This window comes from Phalacrocorax carbo, chromosome 20 (assembly GCF_963921805.1).
Source record: "Phalacrocorax carbo chromosome 20, bPhaCar2.1, whole genome shotgun sequence".
NCBI classification, from domain to species: domain Eukaryota; kingdom Metazoa; phylum Chordata; class Aves; order Suliformes; family Phalacrocoracidae; genus Phalacrocorax; species Phalacrocorax carbo.
The window spans coordinates 142,244-156,780 of NC_087532.1; the positions used below are offsets into that span (position 1 = coordinate 142,244).

The following is a 14,537-nucleotide window of genomic DNA, read 5'->3' on the forward strand; positions in this document are numbered from 1 at the left end:
CCAAGAAAACTAAGATAAGGATTCTAGTAAGAGACCTCTGATGTGTCCCGGTGCTGCTGCCCTACAGCTTTTATTGTTGCCTGGCGTGTTGCAGCCTGAAATTTGCTACCGTAAGTGCAGGCCCACTTTCACTAGCACCTTGCCTTCCACTGACCCTGTGACAAAACCAGCAGCCTGGGGCAGAGGAGCAGCAATGGAAAGTTGCTGCAGCCAGTTCCTTAGTATCAGCAAAAACCTTCCTGGCAGAAAAGCTAGGCTAAATAAATCATTATGTCTTAACAACCAGAGGTATGGAAAAATATCAATTTAGATAAATTAAATGGACGCTGCAGGTCTCCCTTGGCATTTCAGCTCCACCAATCATAGAATGCTCAAGATGTTTCTTGTACTTAATGCAATCCATTGGGTGTTGTTACAGTAATGGCACCTAAAAGTCTCTCACTAAGGCTGTCTTCCAGTCTGAGGGAAGGAGAACACAGATTAAGAAAGCCACCTTTTACCTGAAGACAAATTCATTTTTTAATAAAATAAAGTGCATGTCCTATAGAGGACCAGATGACTAACAACTCATTAGTAGAAAATAAACTGGCTAGACACTCTTTTCAAATAGGTCCCAATATAGCTTTTCTGGTTTTTATATATACGGTCATGCAATTGGATTTGATTTAATTCTTGAAAAGACTTATTTTCTTCAGTCAAAGATACAGCAGAAGTTCCACAATGGTTAGGTTCTCTTTTTTGAGAGACAAGGCAGAGGTTGAGTGAATTGCAGACACGTGCTGAAATAGCTACAGCTAGCTTAATTACAAACATGAGACAAGTGATTTGGTTCCTTCTCGCCCCCCTCCCCATTTTCTCTACTACTGTACATGTGTTACAAACACATTTATGAACATCCACAGATAATTGCATCAAGCAACCTTTAATGCTACGGACTTAATCAAAATTAAACTTTAGGCACCGCTGAAGAGATTAAACTACAGCACAGCGTAAAATCGCTTTCCTGCCTAAACGCATGCATCTTACTTCTAAACAGCAGCTTGCAGATTTAGACAGTGTATTTGAAGCGTTTGGATTCCAAAAGGTACACATCACTTTGCAGCTCACAGTTCAACAGTGACCACATACAGTTATTTCTGTAAAACACAAAATGTATGACAAAGAGAATCAGCAAGTAAGCAATGCCTCTTTTTAAAGTTCTTTCTATGGATTTGGTGCGACTTCCAGCTCCACATGATGGTGGCAGGGTCTGGACTTCTTCCAGGCACCACCAGTATTGCTCAAAGCCCCAAATGAACATACAATGATGCTGACTTAAAAGTACTATGTATGTAAACACTACAGAAATACATATGCAAAATAAAGTCCATAAAATAGAAAAGGTAATATATATTCTATGAGGCAATGCATATGGGTATATAATAGTTTTGTAACTATACAAACATATTTTGGAATATTATTTACAGATGGAAGCAGAGTCAAACATTACCATCAAATACATTGATTTCATCAATTCTGTAAATCTTTTGAAGATCCTTGCTTGTAGCAAAATGATCTGCAACTCCAGCTACCTAGAAAAGGAAAGTGCTCATGATCCATTTAGTGCCATAATGGTGGCTACAAAACTTAACAGGAGAGAACATTTTAAGAACTAGTACCGCATTAGCTAGTAGGACAAAAAAAAAAAACCCAACCTTTTTGAGTTTAAAAGTCTGGTAAGGTAAGGAAGAGAAATTAAGGTTACACTGTGGGCCAACAAGAAAAAAATTCTCCAAAGTCAAGTCTTTAGATTGTCAGAAATCAGAAGCACCAAAAGTACAGTTTCTCATGCTATTTTGTTCCAGCTTCATCCTGAACATTCTTGGAGACAGCCGTCCCATAATCAATGAAACCTCATGTCACACACATTCCTGCAGACACAACACTACATAAGCCCAAACAAAGAAAAGAAAGATTAAGAGACTCATCAATCTGACAGACCTTTACCTCTGAGTGCTTGACTTCGTAACTTCAGTAGTGTTCTTCCATTGAAGTAAATACTGAGTCGCATGAAACTTGCTTCTCAAACAAAAAAAAGCAATACTCAGAGGTGGATGAGAAAAATGAGAGGTTCTTACAAGTCATGCATTATGCTTTCAGCACTGGAGTACAGTAAGCCACAACAGCTAAAGATCACACAAGTTGTTTCATCTTGGCATCACAGATAAAGCATCAGAATAAACTTAGGTGAACAGTCAAGTACAACTCATTTAAAAGGCGTGACCCTCCAGAGAAAACCCTTCCTCTGGACCTGAAGGCCCGGTGAGCAAAAATAACCTCTACAGGGATGTCATGCACAGCACATGTAAACACCAAAATGCCCATCAGCCTTGGTGAACCTTGGCTGCCTATGGAGGTAGGTGGACAGGAATCCTAGAAATAGTTTTAGCTTTATTTCTATTTTCACCTTCACTCTCAAGACTTAGAAGACTCTTGGATTTCACTGGAACTTGTACAAGATCTCACCTACTTACCGCCTTCCAAAATCAAAATAATTAAGAATTCTCAGGGATAATGACACCCAAAGCCCTTTTACTAATTTCAGTGAGATATGGAAGATGCAGCTCTAGCTGACAAGTACTTAAATCAGTGTTCCCTATGCAGATTTTAAAATGTCACAAGGTACAACTGCATGAAAAAGGACGATGATGTGCTGCAGGTTTTCACACAAATGATTTCTCTTAAACTTAAGAGTAAGCTTCTACTCAAAGTTGTTGCAAAAAAACCCTTCTCCCCAGTGCTGGATTACAGACAACTGCCCATCCTCCTGCTAAGTCATCACAAGCCCTCGTAGTCTTAGAAGTCTAATGTGGAAGGAAACATGCACGTATTGGCAACCATCACCAGAACCTACAGAGCAGGGTTTGGGAGCCAGGCCACTGCGGTTTCACCCCACGGTGCCTTCTAGGAGCAGTTCTGCTGGTGGGAGCTCTGTGCACCCAGGAGCCTGGATGCTGCACTCAGACTACTTACGCCACCCAAGCAAAAACAGTCACTCTCAGCCTTTTCAAAGTTTTGAAAAGCACCCTCCAGAGACAGGCCTACCATGGGCAGAGCCCTGGACCTGCCGGTTGGCCCCGCCACTCCCCAAGGCCTCACAGGAGTCACCACTGCCCCCAGTGACCGAGGACCAGGCCGCTCTGCCTGGCCGTGAGGTGGCACCTTCTGCCCACGAAGCTGGCAGAGTACGGCAGCCCCAGTGCTCCCACAGCAGCGGCCCCCGCAGCAGTGTGTGCAGCCCTGCAGTTCACTGCCACCCAAGAGACTGAGGTTGCTCCGCCTGGGCACCAGACTTCCAGATCTCCTGCCCCAGGCTGAACAACACTGCTTGTCCCCCACCAGCAACGATGGCGCCACAGGGCAGCTGGAAGAAATGGCCCCACACTGACACCACCACTTCCTGTTGCTGCGGCCCTGGGGGCACAGACAGGCCTTTGCCGCCTCAGGGGAAGGATGAGCGGTGCCAAGCGCCACCAACTTGCCCCTTGCCCTCCTGCGGGCAGAGGAAAGCTCAGCGGAGCCAGCGCAGACCTTCTTGACATTTGCCATGCCCACTGCTGCTGTCCCGGGGGCGCAGGAGCCCACCACACTGCAACAGGGAAGCTGAGGGCAACACAGTGAGGCAGCGGAGGCTATGGCGGTGTCTCCCATTTATTCGTTCCGCGTGCGGGGCAAGAGCGGGCGCTGCTCCTCGGTGGGCGGCAGCTCCTCGGTGGGTGGTGACTCATAGGTGACGCAGAGGGAGGAGAAGAGACAGCCCAGAAAGGACACCAGGCTGGCGAAGTACATGGCGCCGCTGGCACTGCCCACAGCCGCTGTCAGGGGCCCCATGGCCAGGGCCACGAGGATCTGTGCCAGGAAGTACTGGCAGCTCAGCAGGGAGATGTCAACACCCATCCCGCGCCGTGTGCCCTCTGCCTGTGAGCCTACAAACTGTGAGGGACACAGCATAAGGGGGTGTTGTGGGACCCCCTCTCCCCTCCCCAGCCCAGGGCTCACCTCGTGGCTCTGGTAGTAGTCACAGAGCAGGGAGTAGGGCAGCGTGCAGAGCGTGGCGAAGAGGATGCCGTAGGTAGCGCACAGTGACAGCACCACATAGACATTTCTGGAGAGCGTGGCCAGTCCCGTGCCCAGCCCAAAGGCCAAATATGCCACAAAGTACAGCGTCCGTGTGTTGAACCGCTCCTCCAGCTTCTCCAGTGCAGCTGCAAGACAATGGCACGGCATTCGGGGTGAACTGCAGCCCTCCCTGCCACTAGCCAGTCAGTGGACCCAAGGGGCTCACCTTCAGACCCCGCAGCCCAGCTGTTAGGCAGCCACAGCTCAGCAGCAACCGTTACGCCTTTGAGTAACTGGTGGCTTGCAGGTGAGCACCAAGGACCACTTCCAAATCCCACTGCCACGATGGAGCCTTGCTGCCCTACCTGCGTGGAGGGCACAGCAGAGCTGAAGCCTGGCAGTGCCCCAGGTCCCAGAGGGGTAAATGGGAACTGTTGGGGCACAGGGTGAGGCAGACACACAACACACACAAGGTGCTGGCGTGGCACATGACACCGGGGCGCTCTGCCGGGGGCACACAGGCACTGAGCGATGCTGTGCCAGAACTGTGCCTATGGTGGCTGCATGTATTTCTGAATTCCACGTACACTGAAAATGCCACTTGTGAAAGGAACTATATATTAAGAGATGTGTTTTCACCGGGCTGCTCACCTCACCTGCTGTCAGTGCAGGCCAAGCTAACTAGCAGAGATAATATGGTGAAAAAGAACACTCTGCTTCAGCACTTGTGCCATGTGGTAGGCTATGTGCAACATAAATGCCGGACTATTTGCTGCAGAAACACCACTTAAAGAGCGGATGCATCTTTCTCACAGCAGTGGCTAAGATGGCGGTACTAAGTACCTGAATAGAAAGCAGCACTGAATGCATAGATGCACATTCCCCAGCAGCCCATGGTGACCCCAGCGTTGTACTTCTGATACTCATCTGAGCTGTGAGGTGCTTTCGGATTCCCTTGAAACACTACTTCGCCCATGAAGTCAGTATAGAAGAGTAACATCCCCTCAAACGAAAGCCATCCTGAAAGAAGCCAGAAGTAACCTATTAGGACTGCAGAGTATCTGTTTCCCCTTGTAAGTTTACATGGATGCTATTAGCTATATTACAAATCACAGCTGAAGACAGGTGTGCAGCATATTACATAACGTTCAGCCACATTTATACGAGACTGCTGTTCCCTGTGCATCATGCTACAATGTTTGTCACAGACATTCAGGATTTTAAAGACCAAGATTTATCCTTTGAATTCCTAAGTGGAATCCTAGAGGCTGAATGCAGGACACAGAATAGTGGTTTCGCAAGACAGGAAAATAGATTACAGCAGTCTGACCTGCCTTCAGGTTTTGACAGGACACAACACTTGGTTTCACAGAGTGGCTCATCACATAGTTGTTTCAGGTTGCTGTTGTCCTCCCACATAGAACTGGAAGGAGTGCTTCTTATGTAATGGTTGCAGCCTCTAGAGCACCTCCAACACAGTTAAAAACCCCTACTCAACAAACCACCGTCAGGGGCCACTGATGCAGGCAATCTCTTAATTCCTTTCATAGCCAATAAGTATTAACTGCCTGTTACCTACTGTCCAAGTTTGTGTAAACTGGATAGCTTGCAAGCCCTTCCTAACTATCAGCCATGCACTGGTAAGTGTAAAGGTAACAGTGCAGTGGTTATGGGCACTCCTGCAGGTCACATTCTGCACCTCCTCACGGCTTGCTCTGGGACCCTTACACATACGCTCTCAAAGGGAGGAAAGTGAATATCCATCTCAGGTGTAAGCAGGGAAATACAACTAATCTCGTCTTTCTGCTCCGTAATGCCAGTTTCAGAGCATTAAAAAAAATCCCAAAAGGTCAATAGTTTCAAGTTCGTGGTGCAGTGGCATTTCTCATCACAGTGTAAACATTCCATTTAACAGACATGCTTATTTCTGCTGTTGTTGTTGCCTTTCTAGGAATGTAGGCTCTACTGTTTTGTTGGGTTTTTTTTTCCACTTCTCAACGTTCTAAGAAACCAAATACCAGAAAGTACTTTATTGGTGAGTATATATGGAACAAATCGTGTCCTCTCTAGTTAGCAGCCATTGCAGCTATAAAATACTTTAAAACATTCACTCGAGGTAGACTACTTCACAGTGAAAGCAAGACAGCACTTTCTGAATACCTAGGAAGTGGTTGATGCAGAGGTTACGAAGAGCCTTGGGCATCTGGCAGATGGTCGAACAAAGAAGTTTCATGGAGAGTGGTTGCTCAGAGGCCTCGCCTGATCCATTCAGCTCGCTCTCATACTTAACACCATTCAGCAAGATATTAGCAACCTGCACCATAAGAACTCCCAGGTCAACAAACACAGTAATAAAAACCCAAACACCCTTTGAGCAAACCTGTGCAATATTACACACCTATCTGATTATCTGAAAGTTAAACTCTGCTGCTGCAGTATGTTGTCTTGGAGATGAAGAACAGTGTATTTAGCTAAGCTGTAAGTTCAGCCTTAGAACAAGCGTTAAAGGGCAGCACTGCACTGCAGCTTTTAGTCTACTTGAAACAGTACTCTCCACTTCTCTAGGGCATTTGAAAACCACATCCAGATGCCAGAATAGGAAAGGCATAGATTCCATTGCATTAAATAGGAGCTGTATCCCCATTCAGGTGAATTTGGTTCCTGAAGTTTTAGAGACATCAGGGGAGAAGAGGCTGGTTTTAATCGAAACACATTCTCATTGCTTGCTAACCTTGATGCTTGATCTCTATGTGCACAGTATGTAAAATCCTGGCCCTAACAGAGTGTGCTCTCACAAACTGGGTCAAAGTACCACAATAGCAACAAAGAAACCAACCAACCAACCAAAAAACCCACACACACCCCCAAAAAAAAACAGAAAAGAAAACAAAAAACAACAGAGGACAGTTTACCTCATCCCGGATCATAAAAAAATGGGCCAGCATACAGAGGTCTCAGACATTCCAAGTTATCACCAACAGTGGGAGGTGAGGTCAGAGTCTTATCCCTGGGTAAGGGAAACCTCACCTCCCAGATGGAACCAGATGTAATGACTGCCATAAGGAGAAGCTCATGGGAGTATCCTATCCCTGGCCCTATCTTGCAGGTTTTTCTGTGGAAAGGGAAGATACAGGCTCAATAAAAATGTGTCTTTTTCTGGTCTCACAAGGTAGCTCCCCGGGTGGTGAAGCACGGCTAAAAATACCGACCTAACTTTCACACATGGCCTGGTGAGAGCAGAATGCTCCCATTTCTGCCATCTTAACAAAGGCAGCTGACAGACTGCCAGTTGTAATTCACATCCTACCCACTATTTTACCAATAAAGTCATAGCAGGTATGCTGTTCCCACAATGACTTTTAAGAGCAAACTGTCATGAGCAATTTTTAATGATGAATTTGTGCACCACACATTTAAAACTATATGAAGAGATTAAATGAATACTCAGGTTTACATGGTCATATAATTGACTTTCTGCCCTTACCTGTTGGCTGAAGGTTACATTTCTTCTTCTGCTATTTTCTGGACAGTGTCCCGTTACAATATCTGGAATGGCCAAGGTCTGAGGTCTTTTCAGGATCCCCGACGACCGTGGCTTTATCGCATCCAGTGAGCCCACCCTTAGCGCCTCGCCGTCAGGCCCCGGCATTATGCTGCTCTCCCCTTGCTCCAGAACTCCATTTTCTCCTTGGTAACAGACATCAGGCACCCGAGGAAAACTGACACTGACAGGCTGCCTGGGCAAGCTAGCTGGAAGTGCTAAGGAACTATTGTGCCCGCCTGTAAAACAGTCTATAAGCACACTGTCAATATTTGAAGTCCCAAATGATGATGCAAACTCATTAATTCCTGTCAAGGAACTGTCTCTGCTGACAAAACTGCCATATTTGGGCGTGAGTGGGCTGAGGGGGGAAACAGGACTCGTGAAACTTGCATATAAGTGAGCTGAGTTATGAGAAGCAAAGTTTTCATTTACACCCTCCTCAAAGAAGAGAGGCGGAGAAGGAGGGAGAGGAAGACTTGGACTCTTCATCACCTTTTTCTTCCTGCTAAAGGACCTTAAGGGTCTTTCTGGAATGCTAATTAGAGTCAGCACAGTAGTGATAGTCAGTATAACTGACGTGAAGACATAGATGACGCGAAGTTGCCCTCCCACAGCTTTTCCAAAACTGGTTTTATCCCAGTGTATTCCTCCAACAACATAACCAAAGCCACCTCCAAGACCTGGTGGAAAAACAGAGCCGAGATTATCTTCCCTAGCCAATCCTGGAAGTCGGTAACAGCACAGCACCATTTGTCTAATGATTCATGAGTAGAATCCAATGTGTTACTTCTGTTTTACTGCTCAACCCCTTTTCAATTCAAATGCAGTAATAAATAGAGTTATCCACACCACAGGGACAGTCTGGATGTACAAACATGGTACAGAAAGAGGGAGAAGGTCAGCGCTGTAAAAGTGATGATACAAATAATTAAAAATGGCAGTTCTTTCTTTGCCAAGAACAAACCACTTTACCTTCGGCTATTTCAGTCCATAAAACAGAAAAGTCCACAGCCTCATGGCAAGGCTCTGCGATCAGTCAGTTAGACTGTTTTCCCGAAAGTAAGTGAAAATCCATTTTCCTCACTCAGTTAGAGGAATGCAGATCTAACTGCATCCAAGACAGACCAAATCGCTTCAGAGGCGTAGCAAGATCTTTACTCAGCAACACATTTACAGCTTACAAAACTGCCACTGCATTACTATGAAAGAACAGGGAAGTTCAGAGGGCACCAGATCCCTCTCTCACTCCATTCACATGGTGAAAGCCTTACGACACTATCTTTCTTATGAACACATTCGAGAGCATCAAACAGTCTCCTGATGGAGAGGAAAACTACACTAGGGCAGTACAGCAACTGAAGATGACAGCACTGAGGGATCATAGCACCCAGTACGTACTTTCCCCTCCAACAGAGCGACTAATAAAGGACTTTCCACACCTGCAGGAAGCCAAACCTCCTGTCTTGAGGGATCGTTTTGTTTCCATAGGTGTTATAAATGACATGAGGGACCTTCAGATGAACGACCCAGGACTGTGTCTTGTTTGACTTTTGGTAGTTATAAAAGCCTTTTGCAGTAAGCAGAAGTTTGTTTTCAAAGTTAATTAGTGCCACCTCTCAGGTATGTGGTTATTATGCTTATAGAGGAAAAGACCAGTGATTTACACTCTGCTTTCTCACAGCAAGGCTTGTTTACTTAGGGTTCACGTCACCCAGAAAGCACCAAGAAAGCATACCTGCTAACAAAGCGTGGATGTTGAGGCCCCTGTCTTGATCCACTGGGCTGCATACATCCATCATGTAGGCATGACTGGGGTTGTCTGCTGAATCTGCACTGAAGTCCATGAGGACAACGCCACAGACCGTAAGAATGATCCCCCATTTGTGGTTATTCGCTGTGTCAGACAAGGCACTCCCTATATCTTTGCCATTCAGCATAAGTGAGAGCCCAAGCAATGCTCCTGGGAATAAAACCAAATCAAAGTCAATCAACTGACCGCTTGGAAGCAAAAAAACCTGCATCACTCCATGCTCTAAAAGCATTATACTACCTGCACAGCTTATGGCAAGCACTATTGCTCTTGTTCAGACCACCACAGTCTGGGGAATGAGTGTGGCTTATAGTATATACATAATCCTTTTCCACTGTTCAAGCCTGCAAATGTCTGGAGTTGGTTTTTGGCAAAGAAAAACATTCTTGACCCTCAAAACGTCATCTCTTCAGACTCTGATGAGAGAAGCTTTTACATGCAGATCTCCAGCTGCCAAAGCATCGCCTCGGCACCACTCACCGCTACCTTCAGACCCACATACCCAACACTTCAGAGGCATTTTGTTCAGCCTAGTGCCACAAGGGATGACACAGAAGAGAGATGTGCAATGTTTCTACTTCAAAGTGTTATGCCCATCGTTTCTAAAAGACACACCTACTGCTAAGACCAGAATGAAAGGTCTTCTCCTCCCAAATCTTGATGTGCATCTGTCACTCCAGGCCCCCAAGAAAGGCTGTAGCAAGAACCCTGGAAAAAAGAAATCAGCAACAAGTAGCATTTTTCTACAAGCCTGTTTCAGAGGGGAGTTAGAATAGGTAGTTTAAAAGGCAGTTAAAGGCAGGACACCACAGCACAGTGATATCCCCAGTTGGTACTGGTCACCCAGGTGCACACGCAGAGTACTTCCTGGCATTTCCCAGGTCGGGGACTGAATAACGTAATGTGCCGCTGCTCACTGTCATGGCAGTTTGCTCTGCATCATTAATGCAGCAGAGTTTGACATCAGATGAAGGGTAAGAGTACAACAGTCTTATGTTCTAAAGGACTCTCTTCCTTACAAGATATTCCATTTACCCTGTCTTAGATGGAAGATCCCCTGCAGAATTAGCTTGGAAGATAGCAGGAAGGAAACATTAGAGCTAGAACGGTGCCTGTATTCCTCTGGGCCAGCCTGTGAGTAGGGGCCTATCTACTCTGTTCTGAAGCACATCCCGCGAGTACAAGAAAAGGCAGAACAAAGTTTCCAAGCGGTTATAGCCCACCCTACGGTTCTTCCCATAGTAATGAATACGGTCCCAACCCTGCCTCTGTGCTAAGGCAAGTAATCCAATGCCCATAACAGCAGTGGTTGACGGTCTTTCATCATTGGAATGCTTCATTTGTTTCAGAAAGTTAAAGAGGAGAAGGCAATCCCACTCTGCTTACAAACTGTCTCTTTATGCTTTTTTCCATAGGGACATAAACGAATACACTGATCCTCTTTTGCTAGTTTTTAAATATAGGAATAGAGTAACCAAAGCTTACCCTCACACAAGATGTAAGAGGTTGAGCAGCCATTAAAAGAACAGATTTGATCACACCAGGCCCATTTCAGGCACGACACAGCAAGAATTATTCTCCATTCAGCTGTCTAAAATTATGGCTAGTGCTTCTTAACCTCAAGAGCACACAGAACATACTTGTGAACAGCTGAGGTAAAGAAAACAAAAACATACACCCCCCATGTAGTGGAAAAAACAAGAGGAAAGAAATAGCGTAAAGAAAAGTTACCTAATATAGGGCTGATGAACCACACCATTCCATACAGTTGGTCTGGAAGCCCCATCTGAAGCAGCACAGGGGTAACATAGGCTGTTTCCATGGCATAGCTGAACTCAAGCCCAAAGAGAATGCACCCATTAAACAGGAGTTCCAGGACAGACCTCTGAGGCTGGAGATCCCCAAAGTCAATCAAATCAATAGGACACGGGGTATTTGGCGGTGGCGGTGGCGAAGGGCGGATATGTTTCCTCCTTTTTGGATGTCTCTTGAAGTTGTTGGCCCGATGACTTATGTGCCGTGTGACCAATCCAGAATAGCCTGGAACTTGCGACCTCCAGATTTCCTGAGAAGCCACGCTTGGCAAGAATGCAGCATCACTGACAGGGGTTGCTGCAGATGGTGGAATCATCACGGGTAGGCGTCTGGAGGAAAAATAGCTCAGAATAAAATGGTTGAGGAAGAAAAACTTTGCTTAGTGTCATTTACGGAATTTCAAGCCATTTCTTAACATTTCACGTACCAAGCGCGGCCTTCCTATTCGCTACAATCTTTTCTCTCCATCTCTTGATACGAAGCATATATGTTTTATGGGCATATCTCCTCCACCTTTGCGCAAATGAGGCACCAGAGATCTTACCTTGGTTACTTAGGCATTGCCTACCATCGTCGGGGATTAAGACTGAAATACTTAAAACAATTAGCAGTCAGACATGTCACACTTCCCAGGAGTTTCCATAACAGCAATGGGTTTACATTTATCTGCAATTCACTAGAGCTAAATTAAGATGAATCATGACCTCAGTCTAAGTTTACAATAAAGCAAAGCTGTGGCTTGGCTGCAGACTGAGGCCCCTGCTGCAATATGAAATCACCTTTCGGTACTGATCCTACTGTTCCAGCTGCCTGTGCAGAGGCCAAGGACTAACACAAAACCTTTATTGCAGTGACCGAGTTTGGCTTTCTTCCCATTTACACTCCTGAATTCAGCAGAGACACTCTGTTGCAAGGACAGGGTCTGATCATCTGCTTGTCGCTGGTTCTATTTCCATATGACTTTACTGGAGCACCCAAAGAATATGTTTTTGAAGTTCAGGCTACACAAGCTGAACACCTGGATAAGGTCAACTGACAACAAATGTACTTGGAACCAGAAGTTAATATCATTTTTCAGTGCAGGAACCGAAGTTTGAAACTAATTCCTGAGAAGAAGATGCCTACCCCACCAGCCACCCTTTAGCACTGCTACTCCTCTCTCACAGATTAATAGCTTTCAAGTGCTCAACAGCCTCCTTAGGTGTCATCAGAATCACTCCTGTAGCCAAGGCGTGCATACCGTAGTGGGTAAAACAGCCAAATGGGTTCCAAAATAGCATCTCAGGATAGATGCTGACAGATCTGCTGAATTAACGAACCACATGTAGTATCTTGCCTCTTGTTGTCAGAAATGGAAACAGCTCATAAGTCAAGTCTGACCTCTTCTTTATGCTTTCTTGCCCAGAGACCAAAGGCTGCTGCTGCACAAAGATGGCTCCACACCACTCCAAACTGCTTCAGGGAAACCCTCACAGCTGCACACCAGTAGGGTAAACTTTTTTGTTTACAGTCTCCCCCAGGGGGCTGAAAGACTCCCAGCTGTTCTGCTACTTTGGCCATACAGAACTCCCACAAATATCCTGCTTTCTGCTACCTCCTCCAACGCATTTCACACAGCAATCTTTATTCCTGTAGCCCTTAGTCTGTGCAACACCGTCCTTTGCTGCACATCCCCAACTATTATCAAAGGCAGAACTCTGTAAACCCACGTTTACCATCACACTAACGCAACACTTGTTAAGGATAGTGGGATGATGCCCTGCACAGAATGAGCCCCAGTTCCACACAAGCGTCCAAAGAGAAACTCTGCACAATGCAAAACTGAATGCCAAGCACCTCACAGAAGACTGCAGTCGGAGTAGTGTGACTGCATTTGGGGCCTGAGGAGGAGGGTGCAAGGGAGAAGATATCTATTGAAGTACCGCTCACATTGTACCATGGGTTTCCTCAAGAGTGCTCCTCTTCAGACCAAGGTATGTACCACGTTGAGAAGAAAAACCAATTCGTAATTGTAACTACACACCTTGACAACCCCTATCTCACAAGGCACAAACAGCAAGCTCCATTTTGTTGGGAAAGCTCATTAGGCACAAAGTCCCCTACATAGACCATCAGAAGGAGAAGCGTATAGAGACTTTGCAAAGATGCCCGCACCGGTGTTCCCCTTGATGTTGTTTTCACAAATTGCTGAAAGCTTCTTATGATCCACGTCTTTCATTAGCAGAGTACTTTCTTTGCAGGAGTACCTTTATCAGCCTTCAGGTCAAAGTAATTTCCTCATGATGAGAATTTTTTAAAATTTCAGAGAGAGATACCAGAAAAAAGACATAACAAAAACCCAGTCAGATTCATAACAGACACTCTGACGACCCTTTCACAGAAACATGACGATACAGCTGCGCTAGCACTCCCCTTCACCACAGATACACCTTGCCATTTGCACCCAGGGTGCTGATCTCCCTATGTTTGTCTGCTAGTTTCATATCACATTAGATCCTCCTTTATCTTCCTGCTCTGTGCTGTGCATGGCAAAGAGATTGTATCACGAGTCGTAAGCGGCAATGTTTGAGCGATGGAAGGAAAGAACCCTTCTGCACAGCTCAAAAATACACGTGGTAATCTGCAATTACTTGGAACAAAAGGCTATTATTTACAGTGTGTCACTGGTCCAGCAGAAAGTCAGCCTAAACTTGTGAGCTGAGCCTACATTCCTCATTGCCCATCTTCCTCAACTTACAAATCCTTCACCAGAGGACGCCTTTAAAGGACTTAAGCCTGTCCTCAGGTGAATCTAGCTGGTAATCACAACAGCTTCAAAGCAGGAAAACTCTCGAAAACAATTACGTGGCTGTTAGCTTTCCCTGTCAATCATTACTCGTGATTGTTGGCACCTGCCGTTTGTTACACCAAAAACCCCGCATCTCAATCCCCAGGGCCTTGGCAGTGCTGGCTCTGCCGCCTGCGCGCAGCCAACGTGCGTGGCGGGCAGGGGCTGACCATCTCCGTTCCTCGCGGGCGCTTCCGCACCGATTGTGAGTTTTTCCTTCTCCGGCAGAACCTGGTCCTCATTTTTCTGCGGTGGGTACCGGGGGCTCCAAACGCACCACAGGCACCAGCGTTGCGGGGAGAGGCCGCCCCTGTCCCTGACCGAGGTCCACCACCTCCCGAACGCTCCCGCCGGCCGAGGACGAGCCGCGCGGCGCGCGCTGAGCAACCGCTGCAGGGCGGGGCCACCCTTCACCTCGAGCTGCCAGCGCGCAGCGACCCCCG

The 14,537-nt window shown here is 46.3% G+C and overlaps 1 protein-coding gene across 15 annotated transcripts in view; it reads right to left on the reverse strand.

The window, feature by feature from the left end:
• Positions 1-903: 903 nt before the first annotated feature.
• The window catches only part of SLC45A1 (solute carrier family 45 member 1), an 80,786-nt gene continuing 67,152 nt past the window's right edge, over positions 904-14,537 (reverse strand). For 8 of the 15 annotated variants that reach the window (XM_064470234.1, XM_064470233.1, XM_064470236.1 and 5 more), the window contains 8 exons: positions 11,184-11,596; positions 10,068-10,160; positions 9,378-9,602; positions 7,583-8,322; positions 6,259-6,412; positions 4,942-5,118; positions 4,039-4,244; positions 904-3,972 (listed from right to left, as the gene is read on the reverse strand). In XM_064470234.1, coding sequence (XP_064326304.1) covers positions 3,691-3,972; positions 4,039-4,244; positions 4,942-5,118; positions 6,259-6,412; positions 7,583-8,322; positions 9,378-9,602; positions 10,068-10,160; positions 11,184-11,583 — 2,277 coding nt within the window. In that variant the 5' untranslated portion in view covers positions 11,584-11,596 and the 3' untranslated portion in view covers positions 904-3,690. Of the gene's footprint in view, positions 3,973-4,038; positions 4,245-4,941; positions 5,119-6,258; positions 6,413-7,582; positions 8,323-9,377; positions 9,603-10,067; positions 10,161-11,183; positions 11,597-11,694; positions 14,533-14,537 lie in introns of those variants that run through there. The other 7 variants (XM_064470235.1, XM_064470237.1, XR_010375817.1 and 4 more) reach the window with 6 other exon arrangements.